At 32.1% G+C, this 22,806-nt stretch overlaps 1 protein-coding gene across 1 annotated transcript; it reads right to left on the reverse strand.

Annotated features, from left to right (window-relative positions):
• Positions 1 to 3,331: 3,331 nt before the first annotated feature.
• On the reverse strand, positions 3,332 to 14,130 carry LOC132937963 (histone acetyltransferase p300). The gene is made up of 3 exons (XM_061004604.1): positions 13,349 to 14,130; positions 10,999 to 11,084; positions 3,332 to 9,898 (listed from the first exon to the last, which is right to left on the reverse strand). The coding sequence occupies exon 3, from the start codon at positions 9,583 to 9,585 to the stop codon at positions 3,385 to 3,387; it is 6,201 nt and encodes a 2,066-aa protein (XP_060860587.1). The 5' UTR covers positions 9,586 to 9,898; positions 10,999 to 11,084; positions 13,349 to 14,130; the 3' UTR covers positions 3,332 to 3,384.
• Between the last annotated feature and the right edge of the window lie 8,676 nt (positions 14,131 to 22,806).

Raw genomic sequence — 22,806 nt, forward strand, 5'->3', positions numbered from 1 at the left:
TATTTTTCTTCGGACAAGTCACGGTGTCCGGAGAACAAGTGTCGCCATCCCCCACTACGGGTGCCCAATAAAAAATTCTGCCAAACTAAACACATACGTGTTCCTCCTCCAGTCCTCCCACCGTCTTAATAACCTACAGTAAAGACTAAAAAATAGCTAATGGCCTCAGCTGCCGGGCTCAAGATCAATAAAAAAAAAAAATAATATAATAAGATCATAAGAGAGAAAAGAAAAGAATAATTAAATATAAAAAATAATATTATTTAATTAAACAGGAATTAGATGATGTTAATTATTATATACAATTTACAATTTGTTAATGTGGTGCGTTTCAGTTAGGAATTTAATGAGTTTGAAGAATTTATATTCTAGTTATTCAAGTGATTAAATTTTGCTTGAAACGTTGCATTTTATAACTTCATTGTATGTATCAAATTTAAAATTTAATAATTATTTTGTAGTTAAAAATTTATAAAATGTTCAAATTTTATAGCTAAGGATTGAAAATTTAAAACAAGGTTCCACGTAAATAGGTCCTATATAAATTACTTTACTCGCAATAATATAATCAAATATACTTAGTAATATCGTAGGCTGACTGACCGTTATCGCTCAGAATCGTTTTTCTTATACAATGATATTATATCATTGAATTCAAATTTAACACCATCCATTACAGTGACCCACTTGTAACCTACTGTACAGCAGAGCGACATCCACTTACCCTGTTTTTTTTTAGTTGTAACTTAAAAAGGAATATCCAATTATAGATTTAAAAATATTTCCATCTAATATTCATAATAGAAATTACTACCTATTGACGTCTGACATAAAATATTTCGAATTTTTTTAGTGTTTTTTTCGAATTATGTTCTGTAGGGTGATTATTAATTGTTTATTATAAAATTATTCATTACCTATTCATTAATCATTAGTCATTACATTTTTTAAAAATTATTTTACGTTACATTGTATAGCAAATAGTTATTAATCACCCAACAGATTGTACAAGTGTATAAGTGTTTCGAAAGAAGCCCCTGGACTATAAACTATAGGACATAGCTGGACCATAGGATAGCCGCGAGCCGCCACTGCAGATGTTTACAATTATTTTAACACGTACAATTTCAGTTTAGAAATTAGATCATAATTAAAATCAAAATTATCTAATTGATTACCTACATGACTTGGTTAAGCGACATATTGAACTGCTGGAACGAAATTTTTAGAAGTAAAAGGACATGGAAGCCTGGGTTAGTTCTTGAGTTAAATTAATGGACATAATGGAACTCAATTAATTTTAATGATGCAGGCAAGTTTATGTAACCATTTATTAAGTTATATAGTATTTACAAACTTTACATAAGAGTATTTACGACCGTTTAGTTATGGAGACCAAGCCGATTTGGTCAAATTATATTATCGTTAAATGGAAAAAAATTATTTTTAAATAACGGATTTTGTTAGTTTGCGATATTTTCTCGTCGTATATTTATAGATAATAATTGGAGACTGAAACATAGTTAAATGAAATTTGGTGGCTTTTAGAACATTTATAGAGACTATTAGCCGAGCAACATTCCCTTAAACTACTCAGGTTGTATCTGAAGTCAGATAGTAAATGGTGAGCAATGGGCACCAAGGCCGTAATTGGGGGGGGGCAATTTTGTCCCCCCCCCGATATTTTTTCCAGGTACGGCCATGATGGGCATTATAAATATATATATTTTTTTCTATTTAATTTAAGGCTTCAAATTCAAAGGTTTACATGACTGGTGGTAACATTTAGTTTAAGGAAATTTGGTTTTTACATTAATAATTTATAAATATGATTTAGATGTTAATAGTTATAAATTATAATGTGGCTTCGTTGATCCATTGTCTTATATGTTCGTTGTGAGGTCGGCCATCTTGATGAAATTTGTTATGGTTTTTTCTTGTCGTGGTCCAAGTGAGCCTTTGAGTGAGGTGAATATGTATTTTGTTTTAATTCAAAAATAATATTTGTGGGATTTGAACCTTTTACGTGTATTATTATATTTTATATACACAATGACAATTTTAAAACATTTATTTTCATTTTATGGCTTTAAGCTAGGTACAACTTATTTGTGCTTATAACACATTTTTTTAAAATCTAAATTCATGCAACTTTTTATTAATATGCAACCGATAAAAATTATTTGAAAAGTAGTTGAAATTTACTTTTCTTAAGTATTCTTTACTATACTGAATATTTATAGTATTTAAAAAACCTGTATAATGTATATATAAACAATAAACCAACATTTCATGTTCATATTTAAAAAAATAATTTTCCAATGGTGTTTCAAAAACTTATCTGGTCAATTAGGTTGAATTTGCAAAAACAGCCTACCGACACTCGAATCGTTTTAATAACAACACCATTGACGCTCATTCATTACATGTGAACATTTTAAGTGTCACATTGAGTTAAAAGTATGGCAGGTGAAATGAAAAAACAATAAGGATTAAAATCAATTTGTATAATAATTGTCTTACTTTATGGTTTCAATTTATTTACAAAGTCAATAATATATGTATATGTTTTTCTTTTCATTTTTATGCAACTATGTATAACATATTTATATCAATTTCTTACATTTATTTATTACAGTATCGATTCTAAATTAATAAACATTATATGCAGTCCGACTAAGCAGACACATTTCGTACATAAATAAATATATACCTATATATTTATAATTTTTATTTGGACACAAATGTCCCTCAATGTCTTTAAATGTATAACTTACATTATATAATATAATAAAAAAAAAACTTAAGTTACATTATTTAAAGACTAAGGACAAACAAGAAGCCTTACACGGCTATCTTATAAAAGCTGTTAAGGATTAAATTATTATGTGTATAAAAAAAATTGAATAAATAAGTTGGATAAGACCATCTAGTTGTCAACTCCCCATTTTATAAATTATATAATATATCCCTTAAAAATAATATTTCTATATAATAATAATAATAATAATAATAATAATAATAATTATAATAATATAATAACAGAATGTCTAGGAGTAAAAAATTGTAAATAAAATATTACACATTAATATTATTATTATTCCTGTACAGAAGGAAAAATCAACAAATATTATTTTACTAAAGTAGGAAATTATAAATGATCTTATGGTTAAATGTTAAGGAGGGCATCCTTAATTACATTTCTCTAACTAAATAACAACAACGAATAGCAAAACAAATATACACAAGTCATATAAGTCAACACGGCCGATCAAATTCCTATACAAAATTATTATTTTGTACTTTAAGCTGCCATATTTACATTCATAAATGTACACAACAGAAACAATACCAATATATTAAATAAGCTCAAAAATGTTCACTTTATAGGTGCATTCGGTTTTGCATATTTGATTGAGGCTGGTTAGGACCCTGCGGTCCTGGCTGTGGTTGCCCTTGCATCTGTTGAGGATACATTGGAGGAGCGATGGCACCGCCCTGTTGCTGTTGCTGTTGTTGGAACATTTGCCTTTGTCGTTGGTTCCTAATGAATTGGGCCAACAGCTGTGGGTTGCTCCTCAGAATCTCTCTTAGGCGTTGTTGCTGTTCAGGTGGACTGTCAGTGTTGGTGCGCAGTGCATTTAGTAACTGTTGTAACGATTGGTTAGGTACTTGTTGATTAGGATTTTGTTGGTAACCTTGGGGTCTGGAGGTCATAACTTGTTGCTGTTGAAGCATTGGATTTTGTTGGTTATTGAGTATCATTTGTTGTTGAGGTTGAATGTTCATTTGTCTTTGCTGCTGCTGTTGAACTTGTTGTTGTTGCTGCTGCTGCTGTTGCTGTTGTTGTTGTTGTTGTTGTTGTTGTTGCTGTTGCTGCTGTTGTTGTTGTTGTTGCTGTTGCTGCTGCTGCATCATCATTTGATTGTAATTAGGTTCAGTAACCCATTGATTGACTTGTTGTGGAACAGGGGGAGCGATCTGCATATGCGGTCGTTGCATCTGTTGTTGAGGACCACCTTTTCCATATCCTACATTATCATGTTGTCGTGCCGCTTCTTCTTGTACTTGCTTAACTACTTGTAAAACATTGGCAGGCGGTGTTTGTTTCCCGGGGACCATAACTGGTCCTTTATGAGGTATCATTTTAGTTTGATTAGACATATGTTGTGTTGCTACAACAGGAGCGGTATTTTCCGTCCCTAAAGTACCAGTATTCATAATAGCCATACGTCTTCTTAATAGTTGTGCTTGTTGCAGTCTTTGTTGAAGTTGTTGCTGTTTGATCTTGTGTTTCATATTTGGACAGAACAACACTGGACACTTAGCTTCAGTACAATACTTAGCATGATGGAAGCAAAGTGCAATATATTGTTTACAAATCGGACAATTGCCATTAGATTTGACTTTACATAGCTTAACATGTTGTACCACCCTTTTCATACGTTGACAACTTGCCAAGCGACAATTTGCATCCCTACATTGGCAAGCATGTACAAGTGATAATATACACCGGCGGATAGATAATTTTCTAGCTTCCTGAGGATCTGCTTGTTTTTGGTCACCAGGAGATGATCCGTCATCCAAATCAAGACCCAATTTCTCCATGGTATGTGGATGTTTTTCTTTATCGTAACAGGTAATACATAAATCAAAGTCATCGCAAACAGTGCAGTGGTATCTGGTTTCCACATGTGATTTACAACTATTACACGTGTAAACAAATTTATCTTGTCCTTGATTATGAAGTTCATACAACATTGCCATTGAAGAAAACTTTGCTCTCCTAAGTGATGAAAATTCATAGTGTTTTTCTCGAGCCATGGTCAAAAATGCATCTCTACCGTCCATTAAATCACAGCTGATTAAAGGATCTGGGTCTTGTATTGCTCCTAATGCTGCAGCCGATTGTACACTATGCAATCTAATTACAAAAAACACTTCTTTATGTTTATCCATGTTGTCAAAAATTTTAGCAGAAAGATCACTGCTAGTTTGAGGTAACATAGTTTTCTTTGAACTGCTCTTTCTCTGGCTGGACTTAGATTTGTTTGATTTTTTGGACTTTTGCATACCTTTTTTCTTTCCGTCAGGTCCAATTTCAACTTCATCACTTACACACATTTCAACAGATTCTTCAGCCTCGGCTAGTTTACGCTTCTGTTCTTCTTCTTGGTCAAGTTCTTTAATGCTATCTTCTAGAGCATTTGGCCAAAAATCGCCTTCAAAGTAAGGTAATTCTGCTGCTGAACTTAATTTATCTTCAATAGCTTGCTTTAAAATATCTTTATAGTCCAGAATTATGCGTTCTATTATACCCTTATCTAGCATTTTCTTATACCATTCTTGTAATCGTTTTGGTTTTGGTATTTTTTGTTCAGGTGGATGACAATGAAATATGTAATCGTCACCTTCAGATGGAGGACATGCCCAAATGTGAGCCATAGTATATCCTAATTGTTTTACATAATCAAGGTAACCCAATAATATTTCATGATAAACATACGTTCTGTACTGTTTGGGTCTGAAAAAGTTAACAGAATCTAAATATGCAATATAAACTCTTCTTGTATTAGGTGACGGAGCTTCAGACCCATATTCTTGGACATGCATACCAAAGAAACAAACATCAGTTCCATCAATTTCTTCAAAGGCATAAAGTGCTTTTGCCCTGTAAGGAAATTCGCCTATCATCTCTCCATTATCAACAAAGCGATTACGCATTCCAGGTTTCACTTCTACTATTTTATCTGAACTGGACACTACACGTATAGCAACTTCACCAGCGCCTGCTTCTTTTTTCTTAAGGAAATTGTTCACTCTTGTTTCAATGTAGGTACCTAATTTTGTTATGGCCAATTTTTTAGCATTGAATTTATGATCTTTTCGTTTTTCACCACGCTTCTTCAGACAGTTTTCACAAACATATCCTAGTGGATTAATATTCTCGTTGTGCAGCACACATATTTGATGGAGTTTTCTTCCACAATGAGTACATAATATGAATGGTTCTAATTCTAGATGATCATTTTTCATTTCCATAAATTGTTCTTTTTTAATTACTTGTTGGGCTTGTGTAGGGTCTTCGCCCAATGTTACAGCATCACCAGGTATATCATTAAAACATTTAACACAATAAATATATCTATTTTCAAAACTGAAGTATTTAGCATCTCTTGGAATAGTACACAATTGTTTTCCAAAACAACAAAGTACTTGCGGATTGAATGTATACTTACGACCACAACAATAACCAAGACTTCTCATAACAGGGTAAATTTCTTGTTCAAAAACTTCTGAAAGTTTTGTACAAGATTTATATACTTTTGTAGACTTCTTATTGTAATGCCAAGCATTTTCAAACATTAACCAAACATCATCAACATAACTCCAAGGGTCAGAAAATTGACCAGTATTCAGTTTTTCTCGAATTGTTGATAAATCCATTGGCTTTTTTATGATTATAAAATAGTCGGGTATATTAAGTGCTTGAGGATCAACAGGCTGTTTAAAAGGATCCGATTCAGGTTCTTGTTTGTATAATTTTTCAAGAGTAGGCATTAAGGCTTGTCTAAGTTCATCAGGCCTAAATACACATTTCTTTATGGCTGTTTTACTGTCCGATGTAGTTGGTTCAAATGGTTTAATATCTGTAGTGATGTTTGGCTTAGGACTCATAGGTTCATCTTTAATTTTAACTTCCATTTTCTTTGAACTTGAACCATTATCGTCGCGTTCTTGTTTAATCTCAGACTTCACAGATGCCGACGGTGTTTCAGAATTCATTTTACCTTTTCCATAAGCACCTTTTCCGTCATTACTATCATCATACTCATCTTTTACTTCCCCTTTAACATCCTTGGGAGAGTCATCTTGTGCTAAAGCAGAAGCAATAGCATTCATCTGACTCGAATGACTAATTGATGATGGTTCTGATCTAGGATATCCTTTACCCATACTATTGGGCATCATTGATGGTACACTTGTAGTTGATGGCACAGTATTATTGGCTATCAAACTAGGTCCATTAACCATTTTTTCCATATTGATTTGATTAAGTCTATTTGGTTGTAACATTTGATTGTTCAAGTGTTGTTGTTGTTGTTGTTGAACTAGCTGTTGTTGTTGTGCTTGTTGTTGCTGTACTTGTTGTTGTTGCTGTTGCACTTGTTGTTGTTGTTGTTGTTGTTGTTGTTGCTGTTGAACTTGTTGTTGTAAATGTATTTGTTGTGGTATTTGATTCATCGATTGATTTGGAAATTGAGGTTGAGCGAACGAAGCTTGAGATATGTTTGACATCATAGGTGAGTTAGATGGGAACTGACTAGTGTTGATTGGACTTTGGGCAGGTGGCTGGGTCAAACCAAAAGTAGTTTGGGGTAAATTTGGATTTGGACTAGGTCCAGGTACAGGTGAAGTGATTGGAAAATGTACCCTGTCTGACATTTGTGTTTTCATTAGACCAGATGTTGTTACTACTTGTTGTTGTGGCAAATTTTGCTGGTTGGGTTGAATTGAAGTATGATGTAAAGGTTGTTGCTGCTGTGGTTGTGGCGGTTGCTGCTGAGTAGGAGGCAATCCTTGTGTAGACGCAGTTGGAAAGCACTGTGCATTGATATTATTAGTCGGTTGCTGAGTTCCCAATTGCTGCTGTTGCATTTGTTGTTGTTCTTTTCGCTTTTGCATTTTTTCTTCCAACTCTTTCTGTATTTTATAAAATGTTTGGGCTAACCTATGATAATATTCTGACCTAGAGTTAGCAACATTGTACATATCACCTTCTACTTTTCTAGCATAAGCCACTAAATTATTCATACGTTTATCAAGCATTGCTTTAGGATCATATGTTGGGAATATTGCTTGAACTAATTTATGCACTAAATGATTTCTTAGTTCAGGTGTAATAGACTCATGCCATTCCTTACTTTCAATGTGATTTCCTGGTATTGATTGACTTGGTTGTGCTTGATTGTTCATCTGAGTAGTCATTGTATCAGTACTAGTTGTCATTATGAAAGAATTAGGAATATTTGTCGCAGATTGTTGAATGCTAGACGGAACTGGTACAGTTGTGTTTGAACCAGACTGCAGCATTTCATTTACAGAACTTGTACTGGGATCTGCACTCATTGTAGTTGTTACCTGGGGTTGTGAATGTGGAACTAATACGCGTGTATTTTGATTAGGTGTCAGCACATTGTTATTAGGAGGATGTGGCATTTGAGATTGCAAAGCCGTTCGTATACCAACATTGTTAGGGACTCCCTGTACTTGGTTCACCACTTGATTATTTACAGTGTTATAACAATTCATATCGTTCATTCCAGTAGTATTTTGAGTAGTGTTATTTGCTAAAGCATTGCGATTATTTGATGCTTTTAATGGTTGGCAAATAGGACAATCTGGTCGAGTACATTGTTTCCAATGTGATATTATTTGTCTAGATGACGAACAGTGAGCTACATTACAATTTCGACCAGCTAAGCAATTGGTCATATGAGCTAAGACTCCTTTCATTGTATTACAATGTTGCAAACGACATTGTCTCACTTCGCCATTAGCTTGATTATCTCGTCTCTGACATTGATGTGCATGTAATAGTAGCACAAGCTGTTGGGTTATCATTTTCCGTTTTTCTGGATTTGCTTGACTACGGTCAGCGGGAACTCCTTGAGGTGGTACAACTACATTTTGATTGACCATATTAACTTGCTGTGGTCCAAGACGTACATTTGCTTGAGACTGAGGAGGAACCGGATTATCCACTAACATTCCATTAGTGTTGGCATTAAATCTCGGTACTGGTTGTCGTACAATACCAATTGGTTGTTGTTGGACAACATTAATTTGTTGATTATTTTGGTTGTATGCATTGAAGTTATTCACTGGACTCATTGCACCCATTGGAGCTTGTAACCTATGAGAATTAATTGGCAAACTATGAAGTTGATGAGGAGTCTGGTTGCGAATTTGTTGTGGATGATGCATGGCTATGTTCCGTCCCATCATAGGTCCGTTTTGTTGTTGCTGGGGTATGCCATGATGAGGATTGTGCATTGAATTACTAACCAAATTGTTTCCCATCATAATATTCACATTTGCCACATTTATTCCACTAATACTATTTTGTAATTGATTGGAATTAATGCCTGCATTTCCCATATTTACAACCATCGGTTCTCCAGTTTTACTAACTAAAACATTTGGTGATGGCATGTTTGGATTAATTGGTTTATTCATTGACATTCCAGCCGCTGACACGAGATGTTTAGTACCCATAAAATGGTGAGCTAACTGTTGTTGACTGACTACTAATCGTTGTTGAATATTAGGTTGTTGAAGTTGTTGAGGATTATTTTGCTGAACGATCATACCATTTTGCAATGGTAATTGAGGACCAAGATTTGGCTTTATATCAGGTTGCTGGTTCCAAGACGTAGTGCTAATAAGCTCATCAGGGAGATCATTCTCGAGATCAAACATCTCATTGCTAGAATAGACACCAGATGAGTCAGAAGACCCTTGGAATGGATCTTCCAACTTTGGCCTCTTGTTCGGAGGGCTATCCACCAATAGGTCTGACATATTTAGTTCAAGAATTTAAAAACAGAAAAGACCTAGTAAAAAGTTACTAGTATCAATAATCACATATTAAAAATTGCACAATGACCTAAACCTATTTTACAATATGTCAAATACTTAATAAATCAAATTGAGAAACAAAATAGTTAAACATAGTTAAGTCACATAATTAAGCAGTATGTGATATCACCATACAGTAATATGGGCCATGTTATGTTAAGTCGGAGGCTGATTATTGAAGATTTCATTTGTAAGTCTCTATTTTCAGCTCGATTCTTGCATGTTAAAATTCTTTATGACTGATAAGTGGTTCAACCTAAAATAAATATGTTTAATTAATAATTAATACATCTTATAGACTATATGAATACGTAGGTATTAGATTTGTGATTAAAATAGAAAAATATATAGAGAATATGAGCAAGAGGTATTTTTCATAAATCATTAACATTATGTCATAATACCTACCTATCTTCTTTAATTCAATAATTTAGGTTTATTCTTTATAAGTGTTATCATATAAATACTGAAGATTGAACAGTTAGTATTTACTTATGTATGCGTATTTACAATTTGTATTATTTACTCTGTATTAGATAAATTTTTGGAAAAAAAAACTCCTGTCAGAAAAAAATGTTGTTTTGTACGTAATTGGGTTTAACATGTATAATAATTGTGTCTATTAAATTTGTATTTAAAGGAATTTATAGAATTGTATACTATATGAGAATAATTATTAACTTAGTGTAACTCTATTACACTTTTGATTTAATATCTGGTCTAACTTTGTGCTGAATAATAATAATGTAACAAAATCAGTTTTTGATTAAAATAAAATATAAGGTAGATACCAATCATCTTATTTTAAACATTTAAATCATAAAAATAATGCAGTTAAAAATAAAAAATATTAAATATAAATGTTTAACCAATATAAAAATATACTAATACATATTATGAAAAACATATTATGAAAAACATCGAGGGAAACATTACATACTTAATTTTTTCTTTAAATTACAAATTGGTTTCTGGGTTTAAAATAATTTATGATATTTAAAATGTTTAAATTAATAAAAACCCTGGTATATTTAATATTACTATTAGACAACATTTTTAAATATTATCATCTTATTATTGCATAGGTAATTCTTAATAATTAGTACTTGCACTTGGTTAATATAGTTTGTATAATAAACTGTTTATTATGTAATATGTAGTTTTAAATAATGTTGATCATAAATAATATGAATAATGATCATGGAAATAGTATATAAATTTGAAGAAATGTAGCTATTTAACAAACATAAAGAGACATCTTAATATTTAATAATATTGCTTATATTTTTATTAAGAAATATATACCATTAAAAATAACCATCTAATAGTATACGTAAAAAAACTTCAATTACTTACAATAATTAATATTTGAAGCTGGGTGGTAAATTCAAGTCATAAGATGAGTTGCGTGTGTAACATGGGCAGCCATAAGCAGAACCGACCTAAAAATAGTAATTTGTCTTAATAATAATATTATTAAATTAGTAAAACAAAATAAAAGCTAGGTAGGTAGTTTATTATTTTAAAATGTATTAATAGTAAAAACGTTGAATCTCAATAATAATTTATTTATTACATTTTAGTTAGAAAATGTATGTTTATAATAAGTGCTATGTTTTTAATACAAGTAAAAAAAACTTTTTTAAAAAAGTTCTTAAGAAAACATACCTAACCATTTTTAAAAACCTAGGTAATCAAAACTCAAATAAAAATTGTGTGACAAATAAACAATTTGGAAATCAATTATAATATTGATTAATTTAAATTGATTTAATTAATTAATATTGATTTGAAGAAAACAATTGAAATGTAAAAAGTTTAAACTCACCTGTAATTTGTGCATAAGTGTAGAACGGAGGGGAGGGGGGAGGGTTGACTAAGGGGGCTATAGCCCCCCTAGAATTATTTTTAGCCGCCCGTCCCGTAATTTTCTTTTAGTTTCATTTCTAGAATATAGGTTGTGTACCAGAAAGTAGTATATAATCCCTCTAAATAAATTTATTGCCCTACCCTTATGAAATTGTGCACAAATGTAGGCAAAATGTATAGTATTTAACAATATAATACTCAATGTTTTAACTTTTAAATTACATTAAGTACCTAAATGATTGTATTAGGATTTAGGGTTGTTTTGGGCTGTATAATATTTTTTAATCAATAGTAGGTATTTATCATTTATAAGACAAGTAACATATAAGAATACCAACACAAAAATGCACGTGATAACATACAGTTAAAGAAAAATAAGCTATGAATAAAAATTAAACTTAATAAGGCTTTGTAATCAATCAAAACAGTTTATATATATATATATATACCTAACCTGTGAGTGTCAACCTACATTTAGGCAGTTGAAAATTTCCTCACTATTCTATTTTTTCAATGAAGTTGAATTATTTTTATATAGGTACCTACATTAAATTAGTTCATTTCATAGGTAGGTATGTTCATTTCAATTTAAATTTGCAACTTTTATATAAATAGATATAAACACCATCTTTATAAGAATTTAGGTAAAACTAACAACCAGTTAATATCCAGTTAATATGACTATAAAACAATAGGTCCAATTGCATTAAAAGCCATTAGTAATTAAAATACTGTTAAATATTTTTGAATGTAGGTACAAAAATACTACAAACATCATACAAATTTAAATAACATAACCTACTAATTAATAATTTTAAGACAACTTAAATTCGGCATACTTAACAATCAATACAAAATTATTATACCTACATTTCATGCCAAACTGTGATGATTTTTATATGGATTAATTTATTGCAAACAGTTATAAAAAATGAAAGTATACACAAAAACGAATGTGCATAAACAGTCATTGTTGTTATTATTGTTTATATTAATATAGGTCTAAATGTTTGTATTATTACCTAATCAAAATTTTCTATATACTTATTTCAATATTAAATCATCTTATTATAAATGATTTGTTTAAAATAAATTAACCATAGATCTATTATCATTCAATACATCATTCAATTTTTTAGTTGTTTAACGATCGGGAATACTTACAGTAAACAATTTCTTATATAAAGAAAAAGGTAAAAAAATTAAATGTTTTGGATGTGAAAATGAATTGTAGCATTTTAGTATCATCATAAGCAATTTAGTTGCTTCTAACGTCAACAACTTTTGTGGAACGAGATAGAAAATTCCAAGTTTTCAAAAGTAAAATTGAAGTGCGAATTGTTCTTAAAGGATATTTTTGTACGAGTAGGTGTTAAAATTATCTACAATCACCGAAAAATTGAAGAAACCAGGGGACGATGAACACTATCAAAGTGGAGTGATAGTAGGAAAATTGAGAAAAACGGCGAAAATCGGTGCAAAACGATCGTAAAAGGTTGTTCGGACGATCATGACAGCGTAAATACAGCGGAATCAAGCAAAGGGGGCAGATTGCTGGGGTCTGGGGACCGCAGGGGTACGGTTTGTACGTTGATAATTGATTTCGGGGGCGCCGCGGCAAGTGATAAATGCCAGTGGGGACCGCGGAAAACGGTCGGGCCCTGTAAAATAAAGACGGAAAATGTTGAAAACGAGCAGGGAAATCCGTAGGCGGCGGTGGTGAAAACGCCGTTGCGAACGGCTCGAAGGAAAAAAAATTTCGGTACGCAATGTAAACACGGGCCGTCGACGAGATAGTTAAAAAGTAGGCTGTCGCAGCCGCTGACCGTGTACTCACCGTGTCCGAAATTGACGTGATCCGAGCCGATGATTGCGGCCGATAAGGGCCGTCCCTGGGCACCTCGGTGGACCGTCTGAAAGCGTTCCTGGACACGTTGCGCGGTACGCCGACGATCTGCGGCGGTTCGATGCGGTAAACGCGACGGATTAACAGCGAATTCGGACACTGGAAATATATTTTTCGACAACAAAACTAGATGTAAATAAAGCACTCACGGGACGTGATAGACATACGGGGAACGGGGGCAGCCATCGGCAGTCGGGTCAACGATTGTTCGGAGCGCTCAACTATCGATAGTTGCGCCGAGCTGTCACCGTTTACTTGAAAACGGCCGGAAAACGTGTCAAACGTCCTGAATCACTGAAATTCGTCCGGCGGACGGTTTTACGCTATTTTTTGTCGAAAATTTATCGCGAAACGCACAAAAAACAGAATTTTTGCAAACAATTTTATCAAGAATTTTGGTTCTTTATCGACGTATTGCCACCAGTGTGACCGGCGTCCGGGGAACTCACGGTCCAAGGTCAGCCGTGACCGGTGTTGCCAACGCGATTGTCGTCATCGCTGCCGTCCGCGGCTGTCAATTGTAACGAGCGCGCCAGCGCAAAACCCAGCAACAACAACAATAATAATAATAATCGCGACGCGTACTATTCTGTGTGTGTGCTGCGTACGTACCCCGCGAGCCCGTCGTAACTGTAATGCCGACACGCCGTGCGTGCACTGTACCCAGTGTACTCGACGTGTGTACTGCGTACAACCTTACGCTCGCGTTGCGCAGAGGCGGCCGTCGTCGACGTGACGTCTCGGCGCGGATGACTCTCGTACGCGCACGCACCGGACCTTGGTCGAGCGAGTGAACGACACTACAGCGGCGGCGGCGATGATAGCTACAACTGCCGCGGCCTGAGCACCCCCCCCTCACCATTAGCGGTTTAGTCTTGGGAATATCGTTGCATCGGGGACTCGCGAGTCCGCGACTCTAATAATAATACTGTTGTAACTTGTAATCTATAATACCAATTATATATATCATGTGACCATTAATACACGCACGTGTGTGGTGTGACATCAACACAGCCGCGTGTACATATATTTTCCCGCGGAGAGGAGAATAGACTTCCCCCCCACCCGGCACCCATGACTTCTTAGGAGTCAGGACCAGGCCCCTCCGAATGCGACTTTCGAAAGTCTTCCTTGATATAGCCGACAGACCAATAATAATATTGTAATATTATATTTTGTACGCAAAAATATTAATATAACTAAAGACCTATTTAGATAACATGTTCATGAATATTACACATTATAATACTATTTCGGCGTAATAATTTCGTCTTCAGGTGATCGATGACGGGGCAGCGGTCAGTCTGTTTTCTGTTATCTATATTATAATTTAGGTATTATGTCCGATACTCCGATGTCGCCCGTTCGTGGATTGTAATCGTCATTCGTCGCCCGTCGTTACTATCGCGGAAACCGCTGAGAATATCGTGCATTCGTATTATTATTACTTCTTCCTCCGTTGGCGGGCGGGCGTGCGCGCTATTACTCAGCGGCGTGGTGGCCAATGCGCGCGCCCGTAACTTTATACATAATATTAATATTATATTATAATATTATTTACTAATATTATTATTCTCGTGTCACTACGCGCACGGCACACCGCAAACGTTCTGTATAATATTATACTCGTACGCCAGCGGGTACTATGTTATTATTATTATTATTATTATCGTATCGGCGTAGAATATTATATTATATTATACGTGTGTAGGTACGATGTAGGTGCTCTACGCAAGCGTTTCGATCGACGTCCCGACTCCCTCCCCGACAACACGCACACCCACACGCCCGCGCGTCACCGTATAATAATAACGATAATATCATATATGATATGTATGTACGTGCACGTAGGTATATTGCATTGTTATATTGTGAGACCGTATTATATTATTATGTACATAAACTATACAGTGGCAAAATGCGCGATACCGCATGACAAATGACATGAAACATATTATATTAAAATATATTTAAAATATATATAGATTATAGGGTATATGTGTACAGTTTTATATACCATAGTTTTTATGTCGATGTTGTGCATTACTCTAATAGAGTAGATTATACCGTATTTTGTATATCAGATGATATCTGTGGAGTTTTTAACTATTTTGCACAAAATATTAATTTAAAACCACAGCTGATGTATACATTAAAAATATTATATTATTATGTTTATACATGTCATACCATGTACAATGTACCACAGATGCACCCTGATATGACTGCATGCATAAAATTGTAATGTGCGATTTTATACGTGGCGCGGGATTTTCCGACGGGTCTCTCCCGAATGTCGGCTGATATCATCTACGAGTATTATACTATTATACCCGACCAAAAGAACGTAAAGAACGATTTACAAAGTACAAACACCACGGAGACAGAATAGCTTTATATTATATTATATTTTATTAATAGAACGTTTTGTTGCCTAAATCATTGCAATACTGTTTTTGAAAAAGAGCTCCCACAAAGATTTGCTGCCCCCTAAAAAGTGCCGCTCCTCTTGCCCCTTAAATATGCCACTGCACGAAATTATTAATTATTGGTGAGGCTGTCTTAGCCCAGTTCCATTTTCCGATCAAATATATTATGCAGGTCCCCAACGTAGTATTTTCGTGGACATTCGTTTTTTCCAGTACCCGGTTTCTACGGCTCACGACAGTATAACTTTTATAGGCACCATCTATCGCGGGGCCCTCCACGGCCCCACCCACGGAGTACAGATATGAGACATCAAGTATAATGTAAATGTATATAATTTATAAGGTAGGAAAATGTGCTAAATTATATGTATTTTATTGCTTTTTATTGCACACACATGATAAATATTATAATACAACATTACAACGTTTAAAAAACATTTTAATCGTTATCAATGTGTTTATTATATTATAAATATTTTATATAATTTTCGTGTGCGTCACTTTGAATATAATACTATTTTAATTACTGTTTTCGTGTTATCAGTTAATGCGTTTTTAAACTAAGAGCTATTGGCAACAAAATGCTTTCATTATATTATAATATTATATTTTTATACACATGTATAATATTATGGTACTTAAGAGCGGCAAGTAGCTGCAGTAAAATATGTTCTTATTATAGTGTTACATCTACATTTAAACGCTGAGAAGTTCAAATAAATATAACATAATATCGTATAATATGTTAAATTCTGTCTATTTGTCTGTATACCTAATCCGTAGAAATATTAAGTGAAAATATTAAATTATAATTTATAATTTCACAAACATGCGAAAAAATCAACTTGTCATTAAAATATACTTTTTTAACATTCATTATTGTGAAATACTGTTAAAAATATATACTAGAAATTAGAATTAATATTAATCACCGAATACATAGATTTTAATTCAATCTGTTCTTACAGTTTGTTGTTTAATCAACTACAAAATGTAAGACAATATTAAGGGGATTCCATACCGTGATTTTCTGTTTTTGTCTAACACACGCGTGACATAGGATTTTAGACGGATTCTTTGCCAAACATATCAATTGATCTAATGAAGTGATAAGAATTCTGAAAGCATATTTGAATTCGTCGTCAAGTCTACTGGAAATCGACTTTCCCAAAATTTTGATTTATTGATTTTAGCTTCTCCAAAAATTGAAATACAAAATGTTTAAATACTCTTTTTTAATATGACGTTTTCTGGAATTTGGGGGATGATTTCAAAAATGTGGGAAAGTCGATTTGAAGTAGACTTGACGACGAACTCAAGTCTGTTTTCAGAATTCTTATCACTTTAATAGATCAATTGGAATGTTTGGCAAAAAACACGTCTTAAATACTATGTCGCGAGTATGTTAGACAAAAACAGAAAATCACGGTATCGAATCCCCTTAAGCATGTAACACTTCGCCGTGCATCACTTTTTTCATTCATAAAATTAAATTTTACTAATTCAAGAAAATACAAAAAAACCTTAGTGTTGAATTAACTATTATAATTAACTATCCCATCCTAGTTATTTCGAGAACACCCGTACTCTATAGATTTCAACTAACCACTATCAAAAACATTTGACTTGTTGGAAATCATCTTCTAAAATGCGTTCCGATACGTATTTATTAAAATTTTAAACTACATAATCTTCTAACTATATAAATGTGAAATGAAAATCTCTCTACAGGCTAAACTCTGGAACTACTTATCAGATCTTCTTGATTATTGTTTTTAAACGAAAGAGTGTATCACGGAGAAGGTTCTTATGAAAGAAAATTTTAGGGAAATTCACCGGAAAAGTAGGAAATCTGGTTGTCAAAAATACAACAGTGGTGACATCTGTCCAGAAAAAAATAAACTAAATAATAAAATAAAAATTTAATTTATTGTTGGAGATTAAAATAATAATAGTGTATTATATACTGGTTTATATTGTTTAATCGGGCATGTTTGTTGATTTTTATTATTATTTTTTGTCAATATCCTAGCTGATCCCGTGCACTTCGTTGCTCGTTAAATATACCAACTCTATATGACTTAAACTTTGTTCAATTCGTTATTTATTATTCGGTGTTTTGTATTCCAAAGTTATCTTAACTTTTCCGTTGTCTGGAATAAAAATTTTGATTCGCAGCAGTATATTATCAGGTAGGCAATCTACCTGCAGTAGATCGCGGACCCCGTGCTGTTTGTACGTAAGTGTATGATTTAACTCTAAAGTCTTAAGTAGTTAAGTATCAAAGTTATACCAAGTTTGTCGTATTCCACCTATGGTGGATTAATATAATCAATTAATACAAAATCCTGACCTAACCTAACCGTACTAATATCAGTTGAATAAAAAAAAACCAAATTTAACCATTTTTAAATTAGCCTGTCTTCTTCCCAGAGGTCTAATCTACACAAACATTTATTTATATATATATATCGAACTATATAAGTACACAGACTATAACTATACAGACTAAACTCTGGAACTACTTATAACTACTTAAAGGGTTAAATTTGTTTTTTATTTCATTCATCGGATTTTAGTACGGTTATGTTAGGATAGGATTTTGTATAAATTGATTTTATTAAGTAAAAACGACAAACTTGGTATAACTTTGATACTTTAGAGTTAAATCCATACGTACAAACAGCACGGGGTCCGCGATCTACCACAGGTACTGCTGCATATCAGAATTTTTATTCCGAGAAACGGAAAAGTTAAGATATATGTTGAATACTATGCACCGAATATTAAATAACGAATTCAACAAAGTTTGAGTCATATAAAGTTGATACATTTAACGGGCAACGAAGTGCACGGGATCAGCTAGTCTATACTATTATATAAAGAGGAGTTGTTAGTTACCATTGTTGAGGGTAATCTCTGGAACTACTGAACCGATTTCGAAAATTCTTTCACCAATAGAAACATTTTTTGTGAGTGTCATAGACTAATTTAAAAAGGGAATTTATCACCCCTGATAGGTTCTCAAACAGGAATTTTGAGATTTACGATAGAAATTGTTGTTTATTAATGGTTGCTATGGGTTAAAGGAGCTGAGAATAATACTGATTTATTTTTATTTATTATTACGTAACAGGCCATTATTTCTAATAATTGATAACTCCTTTGTTTATTAAATTAGAGAGTCGAGCAAATGCCATAAACCTTCTCCGCAATGAGCTCTTTCGTTAAAAAAAAAAAATCAAGACGATCTGATAAGTAGTTCCAGAGTTTAGTCTGTACAGAGATTTTCATTTCACATTTTTAATATTATAAGTTATATTTAAAAAGTAAAGCAAATATTTTTTTTATTATTATTATTACTATTATTATAGCTTAAAAACCCATGGCAACTATTTATAAACAAAAATTTCCACCCGAAATCTCACAATTCCCGTTTTAGCACCTCCCGGGGTTGATCCTCTTTCTTTTAAAATTAGCCTATCTTTTAAGTTCGGCCAAATTACACACATTGTAAACATTTCACCAAGATTGGTCCAGTAGTTTCGGATAAATACGTGACACGGGATTTCTATATATAAGATATATATTATATTGACAAAAAATAATACAAATCGACAAACATGCCCGATTAACCAATAGCAACCAATATATAATACACTGTTGTATTTTTTACCTCTAAATTGTGCTATCTAGTGGTTATTATTAGGTACATTGAATTGATTATATTATTTGTGGTAAATCCCCTTACAATTCACTATATTTAGATTTAAATCTAAATATATAACCCAGTAGGTTTCAATCTCTAAGCATCCATCGACATTTGGCCAAATAATCTGCATCATAATTTATCTAATTACATGTACAACACAAATAATAATTAAATTAAAAACGTTCATTAGTATACTTTGTTAAAATACCTGTGACCAATCATTAAATGTAGGAATCAATTCTGAGCAACTGAGCAGTGGCAAAACATTTCATAGCAACAATAAACTGTTTGTAAAGACCTTTTCTTTCTATAAATATCAATAAAATTGTATTTGTTGGGTAAAAAATCGTGAACATTTAGTGCAAGACTCCTGATGAATTGTTACAACAGCAGTTGAAAAATGTTAAAAATACATAGGATTTTAAGTTTGGATTTTGACAACATTTTATAATTATTTTGTATAGTTAAAAATGTATAAAATGTTCAACTTTTATAGGTAAGGATTGACAATTTAAAACAACGTTCCGTGTAAGTAAGTTATATATAAATTACTTTATTCACAATAATATCAAACATAAGTACTTCGTAATATCATAGGCTGACTGACAGTTTTCGCACAGAATCGTTTTCTTATACAATGTTATTATATCATTGAATTCAAATTTAACACCATCCATTACAGCGACCACTTGTAACCTACTGTACAGCAGAGCGACATCCACTTACCCACCTTTTTCAAATTTTTTTTAGATATTTATTTGGGTATGTTTTGAACTCATTATAGTTATTCAATATTTACAATAATACACCAATCGCATTTATAATATTAAATATTATTTTGGATATCGAGTGGGCAATAATTATTATTTATTAGTAAGAGGACGAACAGTGTCCAGTGATGTAAATTGTTCTTGCACCGCCATGTTAGTTATCGGGATAAACCATAAAATTATAGTTCTGCACCACCAGAGAATATAAAATATGCCCTACTCATAAAGTTAAAATATATAGCACATTGTTTATAACATGATTAATATTATATAATTACACATACTGTTATTAAATGACAATATTTTTAAAAACAGCTAATAGTGAGAACTTTGCAATATTACAACTTTTCAAAAAGCCATCTAACCGATGGACCATTGACCAAGTTATTGATATATTTAAGTGTTTGAAACAAAGGAGGACACAAAGACTATTAATTTAAAATAAGAATTGTACAAATTTTTTTTTTGAAAGTTCAGTTAGATAATAATATACTAGATAGACTAATGCATTATATGAAAGTAAAGTTTTTAAGTAAAAGATTAAATGATTTTTATCTTATTCTATAAAAATTGGGTTTCAGATGTATAGTTTGTACTAAGAAAAGAAAGTTATGTAAACATTCCATATATTATGCACCATCACAATTTAAGTCAAATTTACGCCATTGAGAACGTCATAGCCTCATTTTTGTCTCCGTCTGTTTTATTACGCACAACATAGCAGGTTTTACGTTCAGATTCATAATAAGATTTCAGAATCCATTTTACTCGGTTATTTTTAATATTAGAGAGCATTGACCGATTATCAAATTTATGAGTAGGTATTTTAAAATAGTACATTTTTGTATCTATCTAAATTTTAAATTGCACATAACTTCCATTTGATATATACATATATTTCAATTCAACAAGTGGAGTGAGAATAGGTATAACGATAATCAGACACGGATCCAAAACAAAGATTTGGGGGAGTTTAACATTTTTTTTACAACACAAATACAATTACAATATACACTTTATTCTTAATTTAAAATGTTTTCCCAATATTAGTACAATCTTAATGCAATAAATCAATTAATAATTATAATATATTGAATAACAGAATCCAAACAAATTTCATATTGTTGCTTTTTCCAAAACGGTCAACTATTATTTTATTATTTATTAGGTCAATGTTTATGAAAATTGGAGAAATAATATGTCTGGGTCCCTGGATCCATCCCTGCAGACGATAATACGATAATATTAATATTTATTATATTATGATAAAGTTAACTATTTATCATGTGATAATTACGTTATATATACTGTTAAATTGAAGTTAAAAATCAAAGCATTTTTACTGATCTAAAAGATGATGACGATAATTTTGGAATTTTGGAATTTATACAAATAAAAATGTAAACATGAATAATATAATAGGTATATGTAGCTTAATGCCTAATTTACCCTAATATAGCACAATATTCTCCCACGGGAAGTTTCTTTTTTATTTCTTTGCTGGAACTTGGAAGATAATATTTAGTAAATTATATCAATATAAATAATGTATTTACTATTATCTTAAAAAGCCACAATCACTTGTTTCTTGTAGCCACGTTTTTAGATGATCAAAAGATAATATTTCTATTAATTTATAAAAATTTGTCTGACATTTTATTGTAGAAATAATGTTAAAACTTCTATTTAGATAATGCACGTTCCTTGTAAAAATTAAATCTATATAGTTAGTATTCCAGGGGTCAAAAGTCAAAATTCTACGGTACTTTTAAAAAATTCAGGAAATACCTACAATGAAACAATTTGGAAAAATGTTTACACCAAACCAGTTTTGACCAAACAGATATTTTTTTGTCTGAACTCAAAAATCAATATCAAATTACTGAGACTAGAAATTTTCTCAAAATATTCGTATATGTAATTACTATAGATATGAAATAATTTTCAAAATATTTCGGCTCTTTTATGCTACACATAGGGATTAATTTTCAACTTTTTTTAGTTTGTTTTCTATTCATGTTATTTTGAGCGATTTATAATTATTAACAATACACTGACTCATCATTATATAGCATAACATCATTTAAAAAAAATTTCGAACTATAATGACTATTAATGAGTCACTTTAGTAATATTGTATAATAAATAATTATTAATCACCAAAGTTGAACCCCCAAACGCCCCATGTATGCGGCAACTAGGTATGGTAATAAACATAAATATTTAATAGTAAATACCTAAATATTAAAATATGAATGTTCCTCTTTTGGATTCTTACCAGAACAAGTGAGGTATTGCTGTATTCCCTGTTGTAGTGGTGTAATGTGTAAATGTGGTATTGGTGTTGTATCGGTAATAATTATAATTAGTTTTCAGGTGTATGGTAACAATACGTGCTTTATTTTTGCCACGTATTATAGCCAGGAAAGATAATAAGAGAAAAAAACAATCAAAATATTTATGTAACATAATAACATG

This window comes from Metopolophium dirhodum, chromosome 2 (genome assembly GCF_019925205.1).
Source record: "Metopolophium dirhodum isolate CAU chromosome 2, ASM1992520v1, whole genome shotgun sequence".
In the NCBI taxonomy this organism is placed as follows: domain Eukaryota; kingdom Metazoa; phylum Arthropoda; class Insecta; order Hemiptera; family Aphididae; genus Metopolophium; species Metopolophium dirhodum.

Bases quoted from the DNA above. Each gene is read 5' to 3' on its own strand.
- LOC132937963 (XM_061004604.1), bottom strand. From the start codon at position 9,585: ATGTCAGACCTATTGGTGGATAGCCCTCCGAACAAGAGGCCAAAGTTG.